The 27865-nt window shown below is 37.7% G+C and overlaps 1 protein-coding gene across 9 annotated transcripts in view; it reads right to left on the bottom strand.

The window, feature by feature from the left end:
* TPM1 (tropomyosin 1) overlaps positions 1–26336 on the bottom strand; it is a 32182-nt gene extending 5846 nt beyond the window's left edge. The window contains exons 1-10 of one of the 9 annotated variants that reach the window (XM_075208367.1): positions 26089–26333; positions 25110–25235; positions 13460–13593; positions 11438–11555; positions 11104–11174; positions 9717–9792; positions 8660–8722; positions 8489–8558; positions 7676–7754; positions 1218–1404 (exon numbers count right to left, since the gene is read on the bottom strand). In XM_075208367.1, the coding sequence (XP_075064468.1) occupies positions 1401–1404; positions 7676–7754; positions 8489–8558; positions 8660–8722; positions 9717–9792; positions 11104–11174; positions 11438–11555; positions 13460–13593; positions 25110–25235; positions 26089–26202 (855 nt within the window). In that variant the 5' untranslated portion in view covers positions 26203–26333 and the 3' untranslated portion in view covers positions 1218–1400. Of the gene's footprint in view, positions 1–1217; positions 1405–7671; positions 7755–8488; positions 8559–8659; positions 8723–9716; positions 9793–10259; positions 10417–11103; positions 11175–11437; positions 11556–13459; positions 13594–17811; positions 17959–24784; positions 24911–25109; positions 25236–26088 lie in introns of those variants that run through there. The other 8 variants (XM_075208365.1, XM_075208374.1, XM_075208372.1 and 5 more) reach the window with 8 other exon arrangements.
* Positions 26337–27865: the final 1529 nt, after the last annotated feature.

Below are 27865 nucleotides of genomic sequence, written 5' to 3'. Positions count from 1 at the left end.
CGACTCCACCTTAAAAACATTGCCAGAATATGCCCTTTTCTTACTCAACATGCTACCAAAACTCTTATCCATTCTCTCATGATCTCCCATCTTGACTATTGCAACCTTCTGCCATCTGGCATTCCTGACACATACATCCACACTTCAATCCATCCCAAATGCTGCTGCAAGACTGATCTTCCTCTTCCCCCACTCCACATCTGCTGCACCTCTTTGCAAATCGCTACACTGGCCCCATGTCCTCCAGAATCAAATTCAAATTACTCACGCTTACCTACAAAGCCCAACAACACTAACCCTGCAAGCATCTCAAATCTCATATCAAAATACTCTCCTTCTCACTCTCTTAGATCTACCTTTGATCTTCGGCTTGTCTCAACTCTGGTAACCACCTCTCACTCCCGCCTACAAGACTTCTCTCTTGCTGCTCCCCACTTTCGGAATTCCCTACCACACTCAGACTTTCCCACAGCCTTCAAATCTTTAGATGCTCTTTGAAAATCCATCTCTTTTTTAGAGGGGAGCTTGTCCTCTGTAACACTATTCACACTAATGCACCCTCACATCTATGTCAATCTCCACTCTGAGCCACATTTACTCTTCTTGTTTCAGCTGTGCCCTCTTCCACTTAGAATGCAAGTATACCCTGTGTTTTCAAGTCTATTTATTTTGTCTACTTTGTATATCCCTGATGTATGTACTGTTTTCCCTACCGTATGGTGCTGCTGAGCGCTATGGCACCTTACAAATCTACAATAATGATCATTTTGCTTTGTGACAAATTATTTACAGAAACAACCAATATTAAACCAAATGTATTTTATCTTTAGTGATCACACTTATTTCATATAGAAATGTAGCTTATTGTGGTTACAGAGTTATCCAAGTTTGCTTGAAATATCACTTTGGGATAATGCTGGCTTCATATATGTGGCCAAATCTTCCACATGTCTGGTTGTTTGGAAAATAAAACAGCTATCTTTACTGTGCACAAGTTTTCCTGGCTGGTATACACAGTCAATAGTGCAATCACAAAATGCTTCAAGTGCTTCCTCCTAGCTGTCACATTTAATACCCATGGAATCAATTGATCATAAATCAATGGGTATGTATAATACATTTAACACATACAGAGAGATGTCCTACAAGTGTCAAAAGTACAGATTTGCAGTTTTATTAAAGGTTCATTTGAGGCATTCAATAAATAATGCAGAAAGTAGAGAGAAAATACACAGTGGGTCTTTTATTTTACAGTGTGTCTGTACAACAGAAAAGTGACTTGAAGGTTAATACAGAATGACGAATTTAATAGTTCCAAGAAGAGAGTAGGATAATAGGACAGCAGAGAGACGTGTATCCAGCCCAGGTAGGATAGAGAGGACCATGTCAAGCAAAGCATTTTATCTGCAAGGAGAAAAAAAAAAGAAAAAAAAAAAAAAGAACGATATGGAAAATAAGATTATACTATTTGATCCGACTATAAAGGAAGTTTTGGAAGGGGAGGGGGTACTGGTTTTCACTGACACACAAACCTCTTGGTCTGTCCTCAACTCTGCCTCACGTTTTAATAGATTACTCACCTCATCATAATGTATATAGGATGGCATTCAGAGCTATACAGAGTTCTAAACAAATGCATGCAACCATGTCACTATACAGTGCAGCTTAGGGGCATATTCAATTGTTGGCGTTCTAGGCGAAAATCTCGCGGCGCGCACACTATTACCGTCAGTACGGTAATAGTGCGCGTAAATACCGTTATAGCTCAGGGAGCTGTGAGCTGAAATCTGACTAGAATTACCGTAATAACCTGTTTACTTTTTCCGCGGCGGAAAAAGTAAACAGGTCTCTGAAAACTAAAATGCTACATTATCAACAATTGTGTATATTATACTTCACTGAAGCAGTGTCTTAACATAAAACCACCCATAATCAAGACCTTCAAAAGCAGTTATAGTGACCTGTCTTTGGCAAATGTGGCAAAACCTTCATATGCGAGAGCAATATTGTACCATGAGGAATTGGTCACCAGGCCCACAAGCCGAGTACTAGCAAATTAGGAGTATTTCTACTCTACCACAACAATAAAAGTTTATACAGAGGTTTCATTGTAAACAATAAAAGGCACTAAATGATATTACATGTTGGTTTTAAAAATGTTATAGCTGTAATGGTTATTCAAGCTTACTGGATGATCAATGTTATTCAATGTTCCTAGCCAATACAAATATTTTGTTGTTCTAGACAAGGACCATCCAATGAAACAAAGTTTACCATTTGGTGCTTTTTTAGTGAAGACAATACCACTACTCAAAGTCAATCATGTTAACAAGTAGTTAGCAAGCAATCTTATCAGTTCCAGTTATAACTATCTGCTCTAAAAAGTAAACCTAAGAACTAGAATGTTCACCTTACATAAACTTAAAAAGGGTTACAGCACCCACCAATACCACCACCTGACCATCAGTTATTGAAAGTGAGGTGCGGAAGCACCAAGCAAGTCAGACAGCTGTGAGATTATTCAAGCCAAAAAAGCTCACCCCTTATTTATTGGCATGTAATTAAGTGCACAATACAGTCCATGGAAATCAGCTGCTAAAAAGAGATTTCTTTCTCTGCAAAACACTGGCTGAGGGGCCAGGTCTTTATCAGATTTGGCCATACTTGTACATGAATGGATCTCCATTAGTGCAGTCAGGTGAGGACGTCAAAAGTCACATGTGATTATTTTCCAACCATATATACCAACTATCCAGTTTGACATAAAATTATACAGCCTATGGAGAGCTATTATCTGATCTTTGAGGACATACATGTCAACTTGTGTTAAAAACCCCCCAAACAAAACCGTTATAAATCTGCCAGTAAACATGGCAGTGTGTATTAGCACCTTTAGAGGCAGTGTGAGAAAGGTGTGAAGAGAATTAGAAAGTGCAGGACCAGACTTGACATGATCCACACAATTCTAATCGGGTGCCTCATTCACACTCTAACCATTATAGCATGCCAAATTCCTAGTGGTGCAATATACCACTCTCCTATCTGATAAAGTTCCATGGTGGCTCAATACTGGTGATAGTAGGGATTCTGTGGTGGGGGCACTGAAAACTTACTGGGTGCTTAACTTAAGAGGTGGAGTTGCAGGAAAGTGGACAACACCTTTTAAACCCATAGAAAGACACAAAAAACTAGCGAGATCCCCTAATTACACCACCAGCAAATCTGCTCCTCTATGGTAACATACTTATTGACAATTATATATTTTTTTTATTGCACTACAGAGCCAAGAGTTTGTTAATCTGGTGATACAAGGGCTGGTTCTGCATCTTGGTGCCAGTATCACTTTCTAATTTGGCCACAAACTGGCGTCAAAATTGGATATAGTTTATAAGCCTTTTGATAACGGGGCTAAATGGTTGGATCACTTATCTTATTACTGTAATCACAGGACCACATAGTGAGCCATCAAATGTTAATTGTATTCAATATTTGGCGTACTTCTGATTTGGAGCATCATGTTCATTTTGGCGCTACAAAAGCTGACAATATTGGGTCAATTTGTTGATATTACTTGTGTAACCACTGTATACATGGTCAGACGGGGAGTAGAGGGCTGCAGATTATCCACTGATCATTTGTGCTATACATGCCCTGTAAGATATTTTACATGTCATTACGTGGGAAATAACTTTACTTATAGCACCTGTACTTTTCCCAACGCCTTGGTGAGAAGGGGGTACTAAGAATAGTTGAACTACCCAGTTTTGTTTTTTTATTTCACTACACTTCTAGCATAAAGCAAAAAGAGAAAATGATATGAAATCTGAGGTTTATGAGCAGGTAATGTCTTCAGTAAGGATTTCACCAAACACATTAGGCCTGATTCATTAAGGAAAGTAAAAAAAAAATAAAAAAATAAAAAGAGGAGCTTTGAACTATGGCAAAATCATGTTGCATTGGAGGGGGAGGCAAATTTAAAATGTGAGGACAGATTTATAGTTGGGGCAGGGTATGTCCTACATCAACTTTAAATTTTAATGTACAAATAGAGTTATCAAGTATTTGTGTGTTACTTGAAAAAAATAGCCAGTATTTATCTTACGTGCAAAATAATAAACTAATTTGTACCCCTTGTATTGTAACATGGTTTTGTCCAGGAGAACACTTTTTTTTGGCCTTACTTTCCTTAATGAATCAGGCCCATTATGTTCCCAAAAATGAACGGCAAATGTGGAAGCATTTTTCACTTCTGTGTTTTGTAATCTGCTGCAGAAAAAAATATTTAATTTTGTACCTATGTGTATACACACTATACTTGGCGTGGACACCCTCCTAAAACACATTTGCAAAGTGTGTACTTTCACACAAGCCGAAACTATCAATCGTGACCTTCCATATAACTTTCAGTGATCCTGCATAAGCTACACTATATGCAACGTGCCTTACTATTTCCTACATAGAAATATCTTTCTGTCCATAAAATTCTGTGTTTCAGTGCTTCGTTCGAGATCAGGTTAGCCATATTATCCAGAATAAGATCTCCATTTGCACAATCCAAACAAGACAAAAAAAGTGCCCAACATTAGGTAGTCTTATCAAAGGCTTGTCCTTGGAGAACGTATCTACACCCAGTCAATCAATATACATCTACTGCACTATGTTGGAAATATTCCACTATGTAGTTAAAATGGGTTTTTAAAATATGAAGTTAATGTAAAATACTAATGTGTGGATGTATATGTATTGTTTCATTCATTCAAAATCTGTAATTTCAAGTCACCTAACAGACTTTGGGAATAGGTATTGGCAAGTTCATACTATTCACTTGAAACTGGAAAGATCCTGAATATCCAATGAATTTCAATAGAGCAAAAAAGTAAGGGGACCAATTCTAGTCATGTCTGCAGCCTTCTAAATCAATGCTGGAAGTGTTCTCACTGCATTTCTAGGTAACTGGGGACGGTACAGGCACAATTGTGCTGCTTGAATTGGTGATACTTTTAAAGATTAATTAAAAAGGACATCGACTTTCAGACATTTGCTCCTTAAACTGCAGTGCCCATGGCAGTACCTATATAGGGTGGAATCTTCCCCTTAGGGTCACATTCCTCTGCAGCAGCAGTCCATACGGTTATCCACCATCGTCTTATAACAATGTAATTACATTTAAAAGACCCAGCACATAAAGTATTGGCAGGTAAATGAACGGGTACAACAGTACACAATGCTGCTTTGCACCATCTTCCAGGATCTATCTGGTGCAAGTCCCGATCCCCAGGCTGGGGGCACTACAGTTTGAGGAGCACCCATCTGAAAGGTAACATGACTTTTAAAAGGCACTTTAAGGGGTTGAATAAATTCTTCACAGATGTCCCATCGGAGCCTCCTGTAATGTTCGGTAACCGAAATCTCATTTGTCCTCGCACTTCAGAGGAAAAATGCAGTTCTCCCCTAAAAGCATTGTTAATTCTTTGTTATGTCTAGTATAGGGATACTTATATGCTAGACAAGTTTTAAGATATTGCTCTGTATCGCTGTGTGTAACCTTAGGGAGTTGTGTCTGCTACCTCTTTGCTGAATCTGTCATATGCTTGGCCAAGCCTCCGATGTAAACACATCCTGCTCCCAATGTTTCGATAGCCACTATTTACTACAGGCCTAAGATATTGCACGGTGATTAGGCGACGAAGAAAAAGTGACTTTGGTTCATTAATTGTGACTTGTGAAAGTACACTAACTGGCATGCACTCACAGTAGTTGTAGAGCCATCCATAATATATTGCCTTGCCTTCACCGGAAGGCTAGGTGACCTTCGCACATGACACCATACAATGAGTGGCTCCAAATCCTCCCTTGGCTATATGGTCATAATGTCCTATAAAACCATATTATGCATTTATCTCTAAATACCTCCATTACAGATGCAAAAGGGAAAATAAGAGAGCCTTTAAGTATGAATATGTTGCCAGTGACAGAGCACAAAAAAAAATTCAACAGCCTCCATATCAACTACTGATAGCATTTTAAGGTGTGAACTCAATGGTATTTAAGTGCATAGGCAAGTGTATGTATTACAGGTAAGTAATTAGTTTTCCTTGGAAAAAAAAAAAGCATATCCTACATGCAATGGCTCCGCCTAATCTTTAAAGGCAGGTTTTAAACAAAACTGGAAAATGAGCTGTAAGATTTCCAGAAATGCTATAACAGGCTATTCATTTGGTTGACTTTTGATTAGCAACGTCCCAGGTTAAGCAGTGACACCATACTGGAAGCTCAGCTTGCATGTAAGTTCTAACTCTAAAGGAATACAACTTCTTACTCTTAGCTACATGCTGAAAATGAAATCTGACTTTTCAACATGAATAAAGTTTTGGCTCGAATAAAAACTACCTTCAAAACAAGAATACTTACAGCTGTGAACATGTGTCAGACAGTAACGAATGAAGGGCAATGTATCATATATGAAGTCCTATTACTATATAACTAATCAGCTGTGGACTGAAGAATATGGAATATGACCCCCCCCCCCCTCCCACAAACTTTAATATCACTATGGCTGATTTTTGTCTTGCATACTAGTGTGGTATACTGTAGACCTACTGGCCTAGCAGGTTATACTTCACAATTATATATTTTCTTTTTCTCCTGTACAAAGAGTGCCTGGTAACAATGTTTATGTGATCAAATAAAACATTGAAAATTTGGTGTTGGAAAATACCATTTACAACTAAATCTGAGTTGTTCTTTCCTTTTTGAACCTAAAACAATACTGAAAACATCCATTATAGTCTCCTTTCATTACTTTAGGTCACTTTCCCCAACAAATCGGACCAGTGGTGGAAGTGAGCTGGCATAGGGTGGCATGCCATACCGCCACTTCCCCTACTGCATGGATTGTAAAACTATCAAATTCCATTCACTGACATTTTCCACACTGCCACTTCTATATTTCCACTTCAACCACTGAATATGTTTAATTGTTTGGCTGTACATACAGCCTAACCTATATAGAGTCTAGATTGTGACTATGCCATACATATGGATATGCAAAACTATGCTTTATCTGTACAATGTCTATATGATGTATGCTATATACACACTATTACCATATTAGACTGCCATTATAAATGACCACAATAAAATAAGTTGCATTGAGAGGAGCCATTGAGGTTTGGATTATTGCATTAATTTACACATATTTGCCTTGTTGTACATTAGTGCGCATTAGGGAGGATGAGGTGTTTATATTAAAAAAAAGAAAAGCAAAACCGTTAACATAATGGTAGAAAGCAGAGATTACATCTGTTTGACATACTGGCTTTAAATTTGGAAGCAATAGAATCATCATTCCAGAGGTAACTATCAAACAACCCATCGGTGTCTTTGCATTGTCGGTCCTCCAGTCCAATTAATCAATGTGACTTTCTCACTCTTCAAATGGTTTCAATAATTTAATCAGCAAATCCAAGGATTAACACATTTCAATAAATTATTTAAATAAAACCTCAAAAGAGAGTTGCCAGTTGTCTAAACAGAGGTAAAATGTCAGTAGGAAAAAGTAAGCAAGAAGTGAGCAAATAAAATAAAAATTGAAAGTGTGAGGGTAGGACGTGAGTTTTATTAAGCGGGCAGAGAGGGTACGAACATAAGCGAAAATATAGAAAGGGGAATTTACATTGAAGTCATGTCATTGAGAGCGTGATCCAGTTCTTCACTGATGGCTTTGTACTTCAGTTTCTGGGCATACAGTTCATCTGCTCAGAGTGAAGGTGGGAGAGAGATTGGAGGGAGAGACAAGAGGAACAACAGACATTGATGCAAACAAGAAATGGGAGGGGAGAAAAAAAAAAAAAAAAGGGGGGGGGGGAAGGAATGGTAAGACGGGGCACAAAGATAAGGAGAAGGGTGGGAAGGAGTCCAGTGTTCGAAACCACCATCCAGGGACAGTATGGAGAAGCAGACAGCGTGGTGAAGCAGTGAAGAGCCCGGCATGAAAAAACATTGTATATAAATAAATAAGAAAGAGAAGGGAGAGACAGATTAGCAGTAGAAAGGGCAACACCATCAACTGCCATGGAAATTATTCTATGGCAAGACAAATAAGTTATCTCCTCACATAAACCAGATTTCAGAAGGTGCACGTTGTCATATTTCCATAGATAAGAGTACCAGTCATGTTCTAGGGAATCCACAATGCAAGCTTACACAAGCATGCACCGCTTCACAGCAGTATCTTTTCTGTTAGAGATTTATTCATTAAACAACAATGTAATTTTAGCAAATATAGATGTGCACAAATATTTATTCCATTGCAGCAAAAAACATAATTCAAGTGAAAATAAACTCTGGGTTATAGACCAGAGGTATTCAAAGTTCTCCGACAACCCCTACCTCCCCACAAAATAAAAAATCACCATACAAATTAAAAGAGAAATACAAAAAACAAAACATTTGTTTAGCAATCCAAAATAGGAAGGAAAACTCATACCTTCTAAGTCATCAATGGTCTTTTCCAACTTGGCTACTGTCCTCTCTGCAAACTCAGCACGTGTTTCAGCCTGAAGGACAACAGACAGTATGAGTCTCCAACTAGTTAAACCAGTCTTGTAGTTACATATTACCGAGACAGAACTGTACAGCACAATGCTATAGAACTTGCCTCCTTCAGTTTGTCTGTAAGAACCTTGATTTCCTCCTCATATTTGTCTTCCTTCTGGGAGTACTGTAAACAGAAAAAGGACAAGTCTTAGCATATTGGTCAAAGTGTTAACCTCAATACGCTGTAGCCAATGTGAAAATAGCCAAAATTCTTAACTAGGGATCACTACAAGCCTGTGGTCAGGATAGTCATATACTGTTTGCAGGACAGGTTTAGACGGCACCAAGTCTGTCTTAGAGACATTCCTGTCTGTTGCAATATCTCACGTGTTGTAAAACATTAAATATTTTAATACTTGTTCATGTAGAAAACATACAAACATTAACTGATGGTTGATCAACTAACAGGAGAGAAGGATGATCCCTTCAATAAATGTAACATTGCTGGTGCCCATAGGGTAAAATCACATGTCCCATAGGTAATACAGAGTAAACATCACTAAGACAAACACCATAGGGATTGCACAGAATCTTAAAATAAAGTACATAAACAAGAGGGGGGTAGGGAATCTACTACGCTAGATTTTAATTTTACTCTAGTAGATCGTAGGGACACATCCATGAGAATGTATGGCTGTTTACTCATCTACATAGTGGGGAGTTCAAATACAAAGTATATTTTTAATGGTACACTGAACGTAAAAAAACACAATAGGTTTTATTTTTTTACGTTTCCATGTTTCTGTCAGCAATAGGTTTTGTCTAATCATTTGCATACTTAAACAATGTTTTCACTGGTAAGGGATGCATCAAAAACTATGGAGGAGGAGCTAGAGTGTGTAAAGTACTTCATTAACCACTTCACTGCCTGTCTTCTAATAAAAGTAGTCCTGCCCACATAAGGGCATGGCACCGAGGGATTATGGCTCGGACGTGGCAGGGATATTGGTTTTTTTTGTACCACAATGGGTTCTGCAATAGCCCACAAAAAGGATTAGACCTTGCACTGAGAAGTGGAGATCCCTCTTGGTATAGCGCTGCAATACATGCAGTTGTATTTCTCTGCAAGGCAGAAATCCTTCAGCTTACATGGTTCAGAGCAGATTTTACCATCATACCTTCTCTGCCTGGGCCTCCAGAGATTTCAGGTTGTTGGTGACAGTTTTCAACTCTTCCTCAAGCTCGGCACATTTGCTATTTGGATTGGGTGGGGTATAAAGGCAGAGGTGGCAGGAGTACACAGGAAACAAAAAATAGAAGATTGAAAGAGGAGAGAAAAGAATGAAAAACCAAACCGGAATAGAGGAAAAATTACAGAGCTAAACTAAAAAGCTGGGTCACAACGTAAATGATAATGCAGGGTAAATGACTGGAAGATATCCAGAAATAGAGAAATCTAAAAAGAAAAAACTAAGTAGACAAAAGGTAAAAATCTGTGCACAAGAACAGATTTGATATTTTTAAAGTACATGGTCATGTGAATGCACAAAAAAGTAGCAATTTGACCCAACTTATATTGTGGGTTTTCCGCATAGAAACCCAAAAACGCCCAATATATCTTTTACATGTGAACCATGCAGCTTTTTTGTCAGATAGAAACATACAATGCAAAAAAATAAATAATTGGTTACAAAGACACTGTAGCAAGAGGAAAGCACAGAAGACTACTGCTTGAATTAGGAGGAGGATATCTGAAGCCCAGCAGCCGAGGCTAAAGAGAGGGCGCAGACTGGCAGCAGTACCTTCTCCTCTGAAGCTACTAGTGTTTTCAACGTTTGGTCCATTATTCTCAGCTGCTCATCCAGCTGCCGGTAGCGACTATTAATGAGCGCATGAAAGGAAGCAGCGAATAAGCCATTCACAATATGTGGAGCATGCAAAAAAAACACAACACATTGTTATACGTGGTGGGGAGATACAGAATACAGAAAATATCTATTAAAGCTTTACTTGTGTGACTGGCAGGAGCTGGTTTATCAGTTCTGAAGTGTGATTCATGGACACGTTACAGAACAGATTACTAGAGTACAATCTGTGATAAAACCTTAAGTAGCACCAGTAGTATCACTCACAGGGCAAACGTATTAACTACTTTAAACGCCATATGAGTAATAAAACAAACAAGTTGCAGGAAGGTCACAAGAAGCCAATAAATGGGTAAAGAACAATGATTACTAAAAATGATGTACTACAGCTAAGAGCAGTTTAAAGCTGGACTTGCAGTCCTTACATATAATTCATTACTTTGGAAAATGTAATCATGCTAAAAAAGATATTTTCACAATGTGAAATAAAGTGTCAAGCCAGCTTAAGGAGAGTGACACCTAATATTTCTAGAGTAGGTTACAAACTCTTTTCACAGCAGATAACATCAACTTTGTAGGGTGTACAGTAGGCTTCTGTAGTTACATGCATAACACAACGGTGCTCATCAGGTTAGAGTCTGCAGTGCAGGTGAATGCAGGGGTCAGTGATCACATGCGCTGTGTGGAAAGAGAAACTCACCTCTCTGACAGCTCAGCACGTTCCTCTGCACGTTCCAGGTCACCCTCAATGATCACCAACTTACGGGCAACCTATTACACAGAGGGGGTCTTTAGATCACATGATAACAACGTGACATATAGAACAGCAATCAGGGATTCAGATGGTGGTGAAAAGTTATCCAAAAAAAGTCAATTCTGAAGGACAAAGCCATGTTTCCTAAGGCATAGGAGTTACTAAAGAACGTTTTACAAAGACATCAGGGTTCTTGAAATGGTCCTTGTTGTGGGGAGGCTTCAGCCTCTATACATTGCATTTGTCTAGCCATACACTTAAGGAATTTTAGCCGCCTCACCTCTTCATATTTGCGGTCAGCCTCCTCAGCAATGTGCTTGGCTTCCTTCAGCTGGATCTCTTGCAGCTCCATCTTCTCTTCATCCTTCAGGGCTCTGTTCTCAATGACCTTCATGCCTCTGAGAGATAACATAGCACAAAAGCCATCAGTGGACTAACAGTATGCAGCAATGAGAGTCATGACCACAGAATACGATGGCAGAAATCTAGTCTGCCCTTTTTTGTGTCTCTTGTATATTATTTTTTCTTTATAAATACACAGGTAGACATGTTTATCTTGTGCATTTTTGGTTCCATCACTTTCAGTAAAAATACATATTTTTCCTATGTTACCTTTCAGTATTCATCACTCCAATTCAAGTACGCCGCTTGTTTTAGAGATATATATATATATATATATATATATATATATAACCATCTTCCTGACCTGTATGTTTTATCTATTTGAATATTTCTATCATATCTCCTATGTCCCTTCTCTCTTCCTAGTTACACATGTTCAGTTCTCAAAGTCTCTTCTGCAAGTTTTGCCACGCAGACCACACACACCATTATAATGGACTTTCTCTGAGCTATTACAATTGTATTAATGTCTTTTTGGAGATCGGGCATCCAGGACTGCACACCATACTCAAGGAGAGGTCTTCCCAGTGACCAACATAAAGGGAATATACAATTCCTAATACCTTTTCCTATAAGTATTCTACTGGATTATCACACAGCTTTCATATTATCTGAAGCTAAAATCCAAGGCGCTTTGCCTCTTGTTGACATTTACATCCCCACTGATTCTGTATTATGCTTTCAGATTTCTGTGCCACATGCATTATTTTACATATCTAGATTTAAATTCCACATGTTAGTCCAGTCTTCTATATGTGTAGCGATGATCAACCCCGTTACAAATCTTTGTATCGTATGCAAAAAGGCAGACCTTCCCTTGTAGACCACAGGTATCACTAATGGACCCACCAAGTAAAAGAGGACAGATCTACGAGGTAGTCCACTAGTGACCAGCCCTTAACCTGAGCTAACAGCACGGACTACAACACTCTCCTGTTCTCTGGGCAAACCTTATTCCAGTCCACCATCTTTGAGTCAAATCCAAAGACTTCCTGTCTTTGAATGAACTTCTTGTGGGATACTAAAGCAAATGCCTTGCTAATACAAAGTTGCAGCCAATAAAAGTCAACTGGATTAGTTTGACAGTCTCCCTTCAATAAATCCGTATAGCAATGGATCTTGTAATTTACTGGATCCTAAATAGTCAACTTTTTGCCATAGCAATTCCATTAATTTCCTTGCTATTGATTCCCAGGTCTGATAAAAATTGCTGCTAGCAGTACTCAAAGTTCCTTAAACACTCTGTACTGTATGCCATCTGAATTTTACTATGGAAAAGGTGTTGGCTGAAGTCGCATAAGACAATATATTTGTGTCTACAATACAATAGGTTATATTGGAATTTTCAATAGTAATAGAGAGCAAATATTGTTATTTTGGAGTTTACAATTTGTTTCCTTCAACATAGATGTCCCTCGGTTTTGAGCATTGCTATTCCTCCCTTCGCTTTGTTCCTTTTCTAATTTGTCACCTTTTTACGGATTACAATCTTTTGTGCTGATCACCACTTGTGCTCTACAATATTGAAAAGGTTTATATCTAGTGTACCACAGACAACATGCATTAAGGCAGCAGAAGAGTCATGAAGTGTAGCTTATGTGACCACCTTTACAGAAAGTTCAAGGTGGCATCAAAAACAGCAATTCATGAGAATTCTTGCGAGTCATATGGAAGTAGACAATTAACGTTAACTATGTTTTATTAAAGAGTCTTTAGTCCAATCCATCTTTAATCACTATGGGCAAGTGCATTAAGTAGTCCTTGCTTTCAGCAAAATGCACATGTATGTATGTATGTATGTATGTATGTATGTATGTATGTATGTATGCATGCAAGTGCTCATAAAGCAATTTTTAAGTTAGAAAAAACAAAAACAGAGAATCCTGGAGATAACACGCACCTCTCGCTCTCATCTGCAGCCTTCTCAGCTTCCTCCAGTTTCTGAAGGGCTGTGGCCAAACGCTCCTGAGCACGATCCAACTCCTCCTCTACCAGCTGGATGCGCCTGTTCAATGAGGCTACATCTGCTTCAGCCTAGGTGGGCAAAGAAAAATAATGCAGTCAGGTTCAAATAAATTGTCCCTACAGACCAATACGGTAAACTGCCACTAAACTGATTGCCCATTATCCACCTAGAGCTCAAGACATCTGTACTCTACAATAGCACAGGTTGGAATTAGTACCAGTCTACAAGTGGCCCAAATATTAATGTCACACTCAACATGTTAGATAAATAATGAAGTTGAATAAAGCCAAAGTCTGGCTATTTATGTCATCTAATGGTTAATGTTGTTCTGGGCTGTATACATATTTTTCTATGCTCTGTGTATCCACACTATGCCCTCCAATCACACCAATTTGCTTTCTATATAAAGTACTTGTCCTACATTCACCACCTACCCAAGTGATGTCACAATTGGTTCCTGAAACCTCTCATGAAAGAGCTCTTTTTCAAATACAGTCAATAACACCGTAGCAAACTTGTGGGATAATCTTGGTCGGAATTCTCTCATATGTAACCATTTAGAATAGGTGTTGGTGACATGCTGCCATGATTTAATATATTATACTCTGGTATAGATCTGGTCATGACTTACAAGTCTAGGCTATTAAACTAGAAGTTGAAAAAACGAACTAAACTAAATAATGGAACTTAGACACCCAGCTTAAGTAGTGTTTGACGTTTTAGGTAAGAAAAGTGTAAAGTAGGTGGGGTACGACGTTAGCGTTAATCTATTTTAGTCTGTATCGGCTCAGTACAATTATTTGTCAGCATGCACAGAGCATGTGAGGGTGTATACTCATATGTATGTAGGATGTGGTTACACACCTCTCAAACTAGAAACAAACACTTAGTAACTTCCTCTTTCAAGAAAAAGGACAAGGATGGGTCTGCTGTTCCTAACTGTCAAAGTGGTAAACGCGGCCTCAGGATATTCAATAAATGAGCACTTTTACTTTATTAGATCTAGCTACATGTTGAACATATAAGTGCCACATGATCAGTTACAGTGACCCATCTCATGGCATTGGCATGCCACGCATAGTAATACCTCCAGGTCTGGCCACTAGTATCAAAGGAGTTACTGAGCAGGGGAAATCCCCCATACAGAAGTATGCATAAGTCATTAACCCCCACTAAAATATATAACATATATATCCCTGATGAAAGGGCAGGGCATACTATTGTGATGTATTTTTCTATTTTTTTTTCTATTAAATTTTGTATTTTTCTTATTGCTGGTGCGTTCGTTTGTTGAACAACTATGAATCATGTATTTTATTTATTTGAAAAACAAATCTTGTTTGTAGCCTGCATAAGTAAATGAGTTGAAGAGGGTAAAGAATACTAAAGAGTATGCATATCAGATCAGATCTGTGATGTTTGCATCAGTCGTAATGTCAAACACACAATCAATGTTGACAGGATCACTATACACAAACCTCTGTACAACAGCGCTGTACAAGTGCATATCTGATGAGACACTAACAACCAGGTACACAAAACCCTAAACAGAAAAAAACAAAAAACAAAAGACACCCACACCATTACTACACTACAGATAAGAGAACTTCCAGCCCCAGGCCATACTTGCAGTATTATTATTACTTCTCTACTTGCCAGGGAACAGGATCTGTAACATTAAGCTGCAGCAATTGCACTTTACATGACTGAGGCCCATCCCAAGAAAGTTTGCTATACCTGTTTAACAGCGCTTGTGATATGAGAGGCGATAGGGGTGTTGTGGGAAAAAACTGAAATTAAATTAATGATAAATTTTTAAAATATGCAAGGTAAACTGTAAACATACTGGTAGCCGATTAGTACCAAAATTAAGTATCCCTTTGATTTAAAATACATTTGTTTTCTTTAGATTAAACTTCTTGGCAGTATACAGTAAATGGGCATTGCAGGGTTAAAAAGAAGAATTTGTCAATATACATCAGAGGTGGTTTATGGCCAAATATTTACATATTGTTTGAAGGGCTGACTATGGTTTCTCTGAAGTGTTAACCATTTGATTACCAGGAACACAATGATTTTAAAAAGCACAGCAGCGCTAACAGTTTTGTTAATGGGGGAGGGTTGTTATCGGCAAAGGTGCTGGGTCCTTAAAATTAATACAATGAAAGGTAATTGCTTTTGTGGGCTACTAGCTGGAAAATACTGCACTCCTGATTAACATGCAGTGTAATTTTAGAAGCAAGTATGGCACAATATTTAAATATGTCATTTAAAAGCTAGAGAAACAACTTTTCAGAGTCATTCACACAATATGCTGTGGGAAAATGGGTAAACATATGAAAACCAATGCACATTTTAGATGCATTTTAGTGATATGTCTCATTTTCTATAAGATTTTCCCAATACAATGGGTTCTACTAATGGCCTGCATTAACCTATCAAAAATTGGCTGTACCGCGTTCTAAAACTTTGAACACGCCATTCAAATTTTAAAACGCAACTGTGTGAACAGGCACATTAATGAAAGACACCATTAATGAAAGAATTTTCATAGTTAGCATCTGAAAAGCGCACTCGCACCTGATAGCTGTGGACGATTCTGCAAAAATATTTAAAAGTTAAAAAGTGTGCGTTAAAAAAAACGTTGTCTTGCAAGAATGAACTGCAAGTGCTTCCTGTTGTGTCACTGGAGCATTTGTGGCCTCTGGAGGGAAGGACACTTGTATATACTTTAACATGACATAGCTGTCTTGTGGCCTTATAAGGCAAGGAACGTTATACAGCAACTCCCAGTTGTACTATACAACTTTATAGTATCGACAGCACAGTTCTCACATAAATACCTTTAACAGGCCTTGGTGTTTTAGGTTTATAAATAAGGAACCTCAGCGTGCACAGGGCACATAAAATTATATAGATGCCTCTATAAATCATTCTCTTACATACTTGCCAATAAGACCCATGTCTACAGTGTAACAAACCTCTGCTCCCATCTTACCCCACATACATTCCAATTGCTTAACTTGAGCAGAAGTAACAATTGTTAAAATATAGTTTTAGATCAATGAACTAATCACTCATTACAACTGTAACCTAAGCATGGGAAAACAGGAGCATAATATTATTATACAGTAGAAAATAGGTCATGTTGACCCATCTATACTTTGTGTATTGTTTAAGCTAGAGGAGTGAGAGTTAATTCCCAGCATGGCAAGTAACCTAGCACTCAATTTTCTTATAACACCTGGAAGGCCACAGACTTGTACATTAAGGGGACAGCAAGGGTAGTGAACAAATAGAGCTAGCATCTGTACAGTATTAATCCAAGCCACTTGTACTCAGACATTAAATATAAAAAAACAACAAAAAAACCCCACTAAAAATAAAGTGTATGCCACAAATTTGGGGTGAAGTTACAGTATTAACCCCTGCATCCTTAACCATTGTATTATTACCACAAATAACTTGCATAAAGGCACCCCACCACTTAGATTGATATCTACTGTTGGGTCACCTGTTGTAAAAACCATTATCCACAACCAATACACAAATAGGAAACCACATAAAACAGGACACACACAAAGCACCACACCCCAGGTAGATGGAGATAAGGAGTTAACTATGTTGTCCAGATGAGCCCTGTTGCACACCTGGAATTCTCCTTTACTGTCACTCACAGGCCCCCTAAATCCCCTCCCTCACTGCCTGGGAGGGAGATACCCAAAACACAGCACACTGACTTCAAAGACAGATACCCATTCTCTCAAAATACTTACTTGTAACTAAAAATAAATAAATATATAATTAACTTTACAAAAGGAAAAAAAAAATACATACACACACATATTATAGATATATATATATAAATAAATAAATATGACAAGTATAAACGTGACCATCTTGTCACACTCACAGGGTTAATAGATGGTTCCTAATCAAACACAATACTAAAACGGGCCATGAAAGCAATACAAGGACACAAGTTTTTCCTTGCAAATAAAAGTGACCCGGCCCATTAACTCCCCCTAAACATGAGCCCCATATTCTGCTTATAATGGTAACTTGCAAATAAAATCTGAGGCGCATTAATAAAGAGGTGACAGCAGAGGTAACTAATGCCAGGGCCACCCCGGTCACAGGCACAGTCCCACACACCAGTGATAATGATTGGGGTGTGGCTGGAAGCCCACCAGTGATTCTAGCCAGAGCTGCTGCCAGTAATAAGAGTCGTGGCATAAAGATCCCCACTAGTGAGAGGTACAGTACAGATGTCAGCGGGTTCTTACGCCCTCTCTCAGCTTCCTCTCCACGTCCCGCTCTCTCTGCAGCCTTTCTGCCTTCTCCTCTGCCGTGTCTGCCTGATCTTGCAGGCTCTTGATTTTCCTCTTCACGGCCTCCAGAGAAGTCATGCCGGCCATTTCTTCCTCTTACACACTACAGCTGAGAGAACTTACTTCCGGTTACTTTTACTCTACACTATAACTACACCCTGGAAGGAGAGAGATTCGCCCCCTCTATTTCTCAATTGCTTTCTCTTTGCCTTGCTCAGCCTGCATACAGGAAGTCTCCTCCTTACATAGGTTCCAACCCCTCCAATTAACCCTATCATTAGAGGAACCCAGCAGTCCACGGACTTAGAATGGCTGCTATTTCACGGTGGGTTCAGTGCTCTGCAACCCGTGTGTCCCTGAGTGTAGGATGAGGTGGGCTAACACTGCATTAAACCCCCTTGCAGGAATGGACACACCTAAGTAAATGACACTAATATGATTCTCTATCCAGGTAAATGAGGGACGCTACTGCCACCTAATGGCAGTTTAGTAGATTACATTTTACTCATTGTACTACTTGAAATGTACATGGAAAGTTCATTTTAGTTTGCTTTTACTAAAGGGCACTTCTAATATGAAACAATTCAGGGAGTATTGAAATATACTTTATAATTAAGTTAATTTATTTTAAGTGAAATTAGTATAATAGTAGCAGGATTAGTAAGAATATCTGTAGCAACTTGTTATTTTAGTATAAAAAAATTTGACTTAATATGAAAATGTCTTGTGACATTCACAAGTATATCTGTGAACATTTTCATGCATGGACACAAATTTAGATGTCATATATTTTTTACAACTGAATTGACTAGACACTTTTACCATTGTAATGCTAATGTTGATTGCTCCTATAATATATGTGATTATTTATCATTTGTTATATATTTATATAACACATATACTGTATTTTATTCTTTACGCATACAATAATATTTGTTAAGTATATGTGTCTAATTGATTCTCTTTGGGTCAGAGGGTATTAAAGTGAAATTTATCATGTACTGATACGAGTATTTAAATATCATGAAATAAATATTAATTAAATAATGTTAAATGAGTGCTGTGTAATATGTAGGCACTCTCTTAATAAATAAAGTATATTCCTTACTTCATATTTACTGAGGCACACTTAGGCTTGGTGCTCACTAGTAGATCCCCTGGCAAGTATATAGTGGTCCTGTAATAACTGGATTTATTAGTGACAGCAGCATGCCCAAGTCTGATATATGAAGTTTTCACATGTAGTACAGATTTTTTTCAGATGCCTTGATCCAGTTCACAGTTTGGAACTTAGATTGCTTTATTTTTGTGTGGTTATTAAGCATTCTGTTTTGGGATAAATAAAAAGCAGAACAGATATTACTAACAAAGTGAAAATGTGAAGTAATCAACAAATCAGTGATTAGCTTTGATCAATTAAGATGATCATGAGTTACTATGTTGTTGCATATGTATTAGCAAATAACTCTCATAGAGTAGACCTGGAGAAAATGAATGAATCAATGAGCTAAAACTAGCTACAGGGAGAAAATCAAAGTAATTAATATAGGGAGAATACATGTGTACAAATAAGGATACAGAAATGATAAAGAACTACCATGATTGGAGCTACAAAAAAGTGGCATGATACACTATATTTATTGCTGCTCTTTTCTTTTTACTTGTTACTTGTGGGAAGGTATTATGTGCTAGTTGCTTTGACATGTGTGTTTTTTAAATAAAAATATATATTTTTAAAATCAATAGCCAGTTACATGATAAATACAGTAAATCCTAATGTGTTTGTGTTAATGGCAGTGGACGAGTGGAGTTTTTTTCAGTTTTTTTAATGAGCATTGTGCTAGGTCAGTGTTGGCTAACCTGTGACACTCCAGGTGTTGTGAAACTACAAGTCCCAGCATGCTTTGCCAATATATAGCAGCTTATTGCTGGAAGGGTATGCTGGGACTTGTAGTTTCACAAAACCTGGAGTGTCACAGGTTAGCCAACACTGTGCTAGGTTCATGATCCATTTAATCTATAAGTACATTGGGCACTTGCCTAGAGGCACCAGGAAGACAGGGGTACCTTATACTCAATAATTTATCTATAATGGGCCTTAAACATCATATGATTTGCCAAAACATTCAGCAAAACACAAATTACATATTACAAAGGAATTTTATATAGTCCAGACTATATTTGAATTTAATAGCAATTACTTTACAAATCAGGCCTGTTTTGTTCCAGCATACCCAATGGGGTGAGATTCTGACATACATGGTACATTGGCTGATCGATGTGTGAATAACATTTCTCTTCTCTTTACAGACCGAAGTGTCATATGGAGTTGTTCACTCAGGCAATATGCCGCTGTTTGTGTACACTGTCAGGGCAGAAAGTCATCTAGACACCATTTTTTTTTTTTACATTACCAGATAGTTCTTTGATTTCTCAACATTTTAACTAATCTGAATTGGTCTTTGCATCATTAACATTTTCCAAGACCACAAAGAGCAAATTAATATGGTTACTGCATTTGTTTGTCACTGCAAAGTGCTATTTTGCTAAGGTATTCTCCTAATAAAGTTGTCAATATATATTATTATGAGGATAATTCATTTTGATGTGTATTTTGGCTATGAATTGCTGGCAGTGTAAGTAACACAATAACATAAATAATATTAGCTAGTTTTATACCAGTTAATATTATACATACATACATACATGCGGGTAGGAGGGGGGTGTGGTGACATTGTCGCGTCACCATAGCCCCGCCCCCCACTATAATAAAAAGCCGAAATTCACGGCATTGAATGGAGGGGGTAGAGCTTAATGACACTATTAAGCCCCGCACCCTCCATTCACTGCCGTGAATTTCGTCAAATGCGGGAGCTTTGCCTACTCTTCCGGGAGTCCGTGAGGACTCTCCGTAATTCGGGAGCCTCCCGGGAATTCCGGGAGAGTAGGCAAGTATCATATTATAGTCTCTCACTTTTGTTATGCTGTACTATAGCATTACTGTTTTTAAAACAATGAACTTTGAAAACATCAATGCTACCATTAAATGGTAGTATACAAAACATTTATGAAAACTGGTGCAAAGGGAAATAGCATTTTACCCCAAAGCAGTTAGAGGTTTACTTCCATTTCCTAAAGTGTACTGGAAGGATGAACCGGTTTTCATTAATGTCCCCTGTTGAGTTCATAACAGGATGCAAGGCATATTATTTCTACAGTTTATATAACTCCTAAATTCCAACAGAGGGCGCTAGTTACTGAACTAGTAAAATAGAACTATAAAAGTTGGTACCACATTGTATTAAATATATATCATGAAAATAACTCTTTTTGGAAGAAAGATGATTTCCTTTTATTTTTTTTCAAAAACTCTTAATTTTGCTTGAGCTTCACCCTCACCCTGACCAGTGGTGCACTTATCCGTCATGCTGAAATAAAACTGTGTCATCCCTTGCGCAAACTAAAAATAACTATTTTCATTTTGATCACTATACTACTTTTTTGTTTTAGCTGCCAATAGTTACCAATTAGCAGGAATGCTGCAAGCAGTGTTTCTCCAGTATATATAGTAACTGTTTGTGTGACAGGAAGAGGGAAAGTGTTTTAATGCCACAGTGCTGGGGTATGGCACATGCTGACTTAAATCACCAATGTGACACACCCTAACACATCAGACCTGCCCGCAACAGTTCTGAGGGAGAACAGGCTATGGTGATATTCTCCTAATACACATGTTTCATGTCAATAGACTATATTGCCAGGTCTGGTTGTAAGGTCCAGCCTAGTTCTGTGTTTTGTTTTTTTTTGTTAATATGGGATTACGATGTACAAAACAATAGATACAACTAGTAAAAATGAATAGCATGAAAAGTAAAATGTTAAATAGGGCAAATCTCTGGTCAGTAGGCTGCATCTCAGTACTTTCAATTTGACTGTAGATAATTTCTTTTGGGGCTTTTAACAGTCTTACTATATAGCAGAACAAGCAGTAGCCTTGGATTGCATTTTATCACACAGCATCTCTACTCCATCTAAATGGAAGACTACAACTATAGCAAGAGACACAAAATTTAAAGTGAACAGACAGACAGACAAACTAAGTTAAACTAAACTTGGTCAAGAAAGTTTATCTACAGATCTGAAACATACCTTTTTTTTCCCTGTAATTAACAAGTAGTCTAAAAGCTGTATTTTATCATCTATTATTTTGCAATGCCAAACATACTTTTTATTATAATTAGAAAAATGCAAGTAAGGGATCAGTGTTTGTGTGTGTGTGTATGTACAGTACATGTATGTATGTATGTATGTATGTATGAACAATACATGTCTGTATGTGTGTATGAATATGTGTATGTGTGTGTATGTGTATATATATATATATATATATATATATATATATATATATATATATACATACACACACCATAAGTCTACACACACACACATATATATATATATATATATATATATATATATATATATATATATATATATATATATATATATATATATATATATGTGTGTGTGTGTGTGTGTGTGTAGACTTATGGTGTGTGTATGTATGTGTGTGTGTGTGTATATATATATACATATATATATATATATATGAGATATATAAAAAAAAATAAAAATATATATATATATATATATATATATATATATATATATATATATATATATATATATATATATATATATATATATTGTATACACTCACAGAGATCATTATTATTGCAACAGTGCTAATACTCATGTGCTAACTGTTCAAGACTTCCCTTATAGGTAATATTCTGACAGAGAATAAAATATGTGTATGAAATATTTTATTCAGTGTGCTACATTGCCTAGCCTTTGGCTTTCCTGTAATTAACCAGTTCATTAAGACATTAAGACAAGCCTCTACTTGGTTTTAACATTAAACAAACACCAATAACTGTTCCTAGTTTAAATTTACAAATGAAATCCGCACTCCCTGTCTGGATTCTGCATGGAGAGCGATTTCTAAATAGTCAACATACTTTTCCTTATAAGGAATATCTGTCTGGAATCCATATGCAGCCTCATTCACCCCACAATACAAAATGTTTCATTGTATCATAACCTACAAGCCTCAATCCTGTGCACAGCTCACATTACATTTGAACAAAGCTGACTTTAAACAGTCAATATTGTTTTAACACTATTTTCTAAGGATTAGGGTTACTTTGTTGAGAGTACAGAAAAAAAAAAAAAGATTTTCATTTCCCCACCAATTTAAACTATGATATACAATAAAACATCCTGTTGTCAATATATGTAATTAAATCTAAAATTTGTAAATGTTGACATGTGTTTTTAATAGAAAAAAATGTTAGTGTATTTGTATTTATATTAACTTAACTATTTCCCCTGCTGTGCTCTGTAATGTATATGTGTTAGCTGAATAAGTATACGTTGCTCTAGTGATTGGGAAGATGCTGGTTAGTGTACAGACAGCCTCAGCATGTAGGCATTGTATATGGTAGGATCCACCCCAGAACAAAGTTATTTAACATTTGACAGGGAGCAGACAGCTGGGGCAGAGAGTCTTGAGTGTATACCATATAAAGCTTGGAGTTATATATAAACCAAGTGTGTTCCTATCTCTGCACTCTGCAGGGACAGCAAGTATCAGCTTCCTCCTTACTTTACTGTAAGGGCTAGGTTTCTCCTTGGCAGATATATGACAGCATGGACGAAAGAGGTCACTGCAAAATTTAAATGGTTCCTGTCATCTACCAAGACTCTCATCTCTGACCTCATCAGCTAACAATGGAAGGACATCACAAGCTATAAGCATTCAAATCTCTGATTCTATTACCATTTACATGTGCCAATAAGTTCTATCCACAGCCACAGAAACCACTGCTCATGCCACAGAAACTCATCTCACCAATTTAAACATCTAAAGTTTTTTTTTTGCAGCGCAATTGTGAAATAAGTTTCTATGAATTGGAAAGTTAAAGGGTTGGTTAATTACATTCTGCAACGGCTTCCAAAAGTAATACTAAACATTAATGAATTTTCCACATATTCTGAATCGGCCGAAAATAGAATTTGCATACCTCAATCTGCAATTGTTTAATACTATATGACTGTTTAAAGACCAATATAGGGCTCCCACCATAGCTCCCCTAATAAAAATGAAATCATTATGACCTAAAATCACCTTAAATCAAATAACAATAGTATGGAACATACTCTAGTATTGTTTCCCAATATCAATTCATTTCTGATTGTATTTAACACACTAGGATGTTACTTTTTTCATTTGAGGTATACTATTCTATCAAATGTCACTCCAATTATACTGTCTGAGCTTCTATCAAATGTCACTCCAATTATACTGTTTGAGCTTGTAGCGGCTTGTCACACACTGTCCCCGTTCTATGGGAACATCGTCAGTGCTACTAATGATAAGTGATTGTAAATGTTTTCTTTTTATATAACATACAAACACTGGGGACATCATAAAGTATATATGGGCATTAGTAATACAAGTAGTACATTAATCACACCACATTATTGTGCTCTATTGTATTTTACTTGTGATTTAACCCATACTGTGCTGAGAAATCTACAATGGACAATAGAATAGGCCCCTGGGCCAGGAAAGGGCAGGTAGATGAAAGTAAATGATCCCTCCCCAAGTTGGGTTAGTTTGTTAACCTTATGTTGTTAAGATCTACCTTCTACCATCTTTATATATCCAGATTGTACTGACAACCCCCCCCCCCCAAAAAAAAAAGAAAAAGAACAAAAAAATGGTGTGGAATGCTCCATGCCCCTGTGTGCCACATGCAGTGCAGTATGGGCAAGAATATCTGAGTAGCGCAAGTGTGAAGCTAGAGTGTCAAAGCAAAATAATAATTTGGGTGGTCAGGGACTTCGTTTAACCTTAACTTACATCAGTGGCTTTCTTCTCGGCAAGTTCCAACTTCTCTTGGGCATCTTTAAGGGCTTCTGAATATTTGTCCAACTCATCTTCAGTACCTTTTAGTTTCTTCTGCAGTGCTACAAGTTCATCCTCCAGCTGAGACAGGGTTGTACAGGTGCCATGGAGGGGTAGTGGGTGGATGGGCGAGGGCAGTGACGAGGGGGCAATAAGGTGGTGCAGCAGGCAACAGAGGTGCAGAGAGACAGGACAGGACAGGAACCACAAGGAGGGAGAGAGAGAAAGAGAGAGAGAGAAAGAAGTCAGTTAGACAGATGTCATTGGTACAGCCATATACCTTAGTGGCATTCTCCTCTGCGGATAGGAGACTCTCTTCAGCGTGATGAAGGTCATCCAAAATCTTATCTCTCAAATCCTCTGTCACCCGCAGCTGCTTTTCCATTTGGGCAATCTCTTCCTCTAACTAATGGGTTTCATAATGATTAAGAAGAAAATAATATATATATATGTATATACACATCCGTGTCTATATATACTCCTATATGCCTATTTTATATTACTTTATTTTATTATGATCTTGTGCATTTTTCTAATATGTAGAAGAAACAAGTGGGTTGATTCTGTTAATAATTAAAGGCTCATTCACAGAGATGAATGAAAAGAAACCAAACTGGGTGGTAAAAACTTTGCAACATTGCAACTTAAAATCATAAGTAAAATGGGCAATTCTTGTTATTCTAATTCAACTTTGTAAACAAGCCTTTCAATTAAACATTCAGTACAAAACCAAAGAGCTGTCCTGATTACTTCTGATAACAAATAACACTGCAATTTCCTTAGAAGCAATCTATATCTTCACAGACTTTCTTCTTATAGCAGCCCTGACAGAAGCATTTACACCACAGTAATGTAATATTGAGCTCTTCTATGGGAATGAAACAGTTAACTATTTTGAGATATGCTGGGAAATTGCCAGTTTCAGCAACCCACAAAGAGAAAACATTCCTGCAATTTCTTTTATATCTTAAAATTATATCTCTATCTATCTATCTATCTATCTATCTATCTATCTATCTATCTATCTAAAATTTAACATGTTTGAGTAAAGTATAGGTTAACTTAGTGACAATCTAAAATAACTATACAGTGATGGACTTTTTGAGACCTATAGGAGTAATTGTACACATTATGACTGAATATAGATTCTTTTGTACTAAAGGCAGAACCAAGGTGGCCTGTGATCTCCTCCATTGGCACTCTATGGGATGTTAAACAGGGTATGTGGCTCTTGTGAAGTAGTGATTTTCCAAGCAGACCTGTTTGCTCTTGTCCTCTGCTCCCTTCTTGTCAGCTTCAGCCTGTTCTGCTCTGTCCAAGGCATTTTCCTTGTCGAGTTTGAGCATCTGCATCTTCTTCTTGATGGCGTCCATGGCTGGTGTTTGGGTTGGGGGTCAGTCACACAGAGAAACGGGACAGAGAACAGAGCCTGAGAGGATGCAGAGAGAGGATCAGTCCTTCTTAGTCTGAGCCCTGGGCTGGAGTGCAAACTCTCAGCTGTTCCAGCCTCAGAAATATGTACCAGGGAAGGGTGAGGGGGGGTAGAGAAATTCCTCAGGACACCCAATACTTTTTTGGGAGCCTTGCCTTTCTGTACTAGAGCTGGCTTTTTTTAAGGATGGCTCCTTCTATTCGCTGCAGCCGACCATTTGACTGCATTTGACTATATAAGGGGTGTGATGGGCAGAGGCATACATTTGGTGGATAGGAGGGGGAGACTGGGGGAGTGCAGCATGTTCCTATTTCTAAACCTCCAGGCAAGAGACTGGAGGGGGGGAGGTCTCTCTCGCCTGGGATGTCTCAGGATAACTCATTGAAGCAACAATTTTGTTCCTGCCAGGAGTCTCGGGATTAAAAACGAGAACAGTATACACTGCTTTCTAATCACACATATACGGACGATGCTATATTTCTATATTTGCATTGCTGTTCTTACATATAGAGCACATGACTAGTCACATCACCTCAATGCAGACACTGGACTACTGCTTTATTACCGAAACACCCCTGAGAAGAAACATTGTAATGTTTTATGTGAAGTTTATTAACACACTGCCTGATAACGCAAGACATTCGGCTGCTCATTCTGCTGCTGGTGACAGTCAGGGCCATCTTAAGAAGATTATGGGCCCCCGGGCAAAGCAGTGCACCGGGGCCCCTATATATATATATATATATATATATATATATATATATATATATATATATGATATAGATGTATAGAGATACAGATATAGATATATAGAGATAGATAGATGTACTTGCTCAGTGACCCTTGAAGGTTTTTCTTGCAGGTTTTTTTTTTGCAGGATTATTTATTCTAATTAAGAGCCCTGCCTGTGGGGCCCCCTTGCCCGTGGGGCCCCCGGGCACCTGCCCATCGTGCCCAGTGGAAAAGATGGCCCTGGTGACAGTATGAGGCTGAGGTTAGCTTCTTATTCACTTCTTATTCACGCTCCAGCATCTTATTCAGAAAAGCTTATTTTTAAAGGGTTAAATCAAGTTGGATCACTGACTTCAAATCAGATTAACACTAAAGGGTGTCACTTATACAAACTGCAATAGTATTTAGCCTGACCCAACAAGGGTTTGGGCATAGAATCAGGGGGCAAAGTGGGCAGAGTCACCATATTTTATCGTTTTGAATAAGTAGCTGTAGTTTTGCAAGGGTTAAATGCCGTTGGGCCACCAATTTGAAAGTGGGAATCAACAAAGGGGGGTCAGTTACATGCGAGCCACTAGTCTTTTACCTGGCCCAACACTGTTTTGGGCATGAAATCAGGTGTCAAAGTGAGCACAGATAACATTTCGATCAATTTGAATAAGTAGCTGTAGTTTTGCAAGGGTTGATTTTTTTTTAATTAAAAATTGCAACAAGAATAAATCCTATATCACTTTGTTCAAAATAAAATAGACTATACACCACATGAAGGGATAAAATGGACCAATAGGAACGAAACTTCATATTATCAAAACACCCAATTCTCCTACAATCTCTCCACAAAAACTACTGCATCACTTCACAAATGAGAATAA

This window comes from Mixophyes fleayi, chromosome 4 (assembly GCF_038048845.1).
Source record: "Mixophyes fleayi isolate aMixFle1 chromosome 4, aMixFle1.hap1, whole genome shotgun sequence".
Classification (NCBI taxonomy): domain Eukaryota; kingdom Metazoa; phylum Chordata; class Amphibia; order Anura; family Limnodynastidae; genus Mixophyes; species Mixophyes fleayi.
The sequence above is the reverse complement of the archived record's forward strand: the minus strand, read 5'-3'. Positions and strand labels throughout refer to the sequence as shown.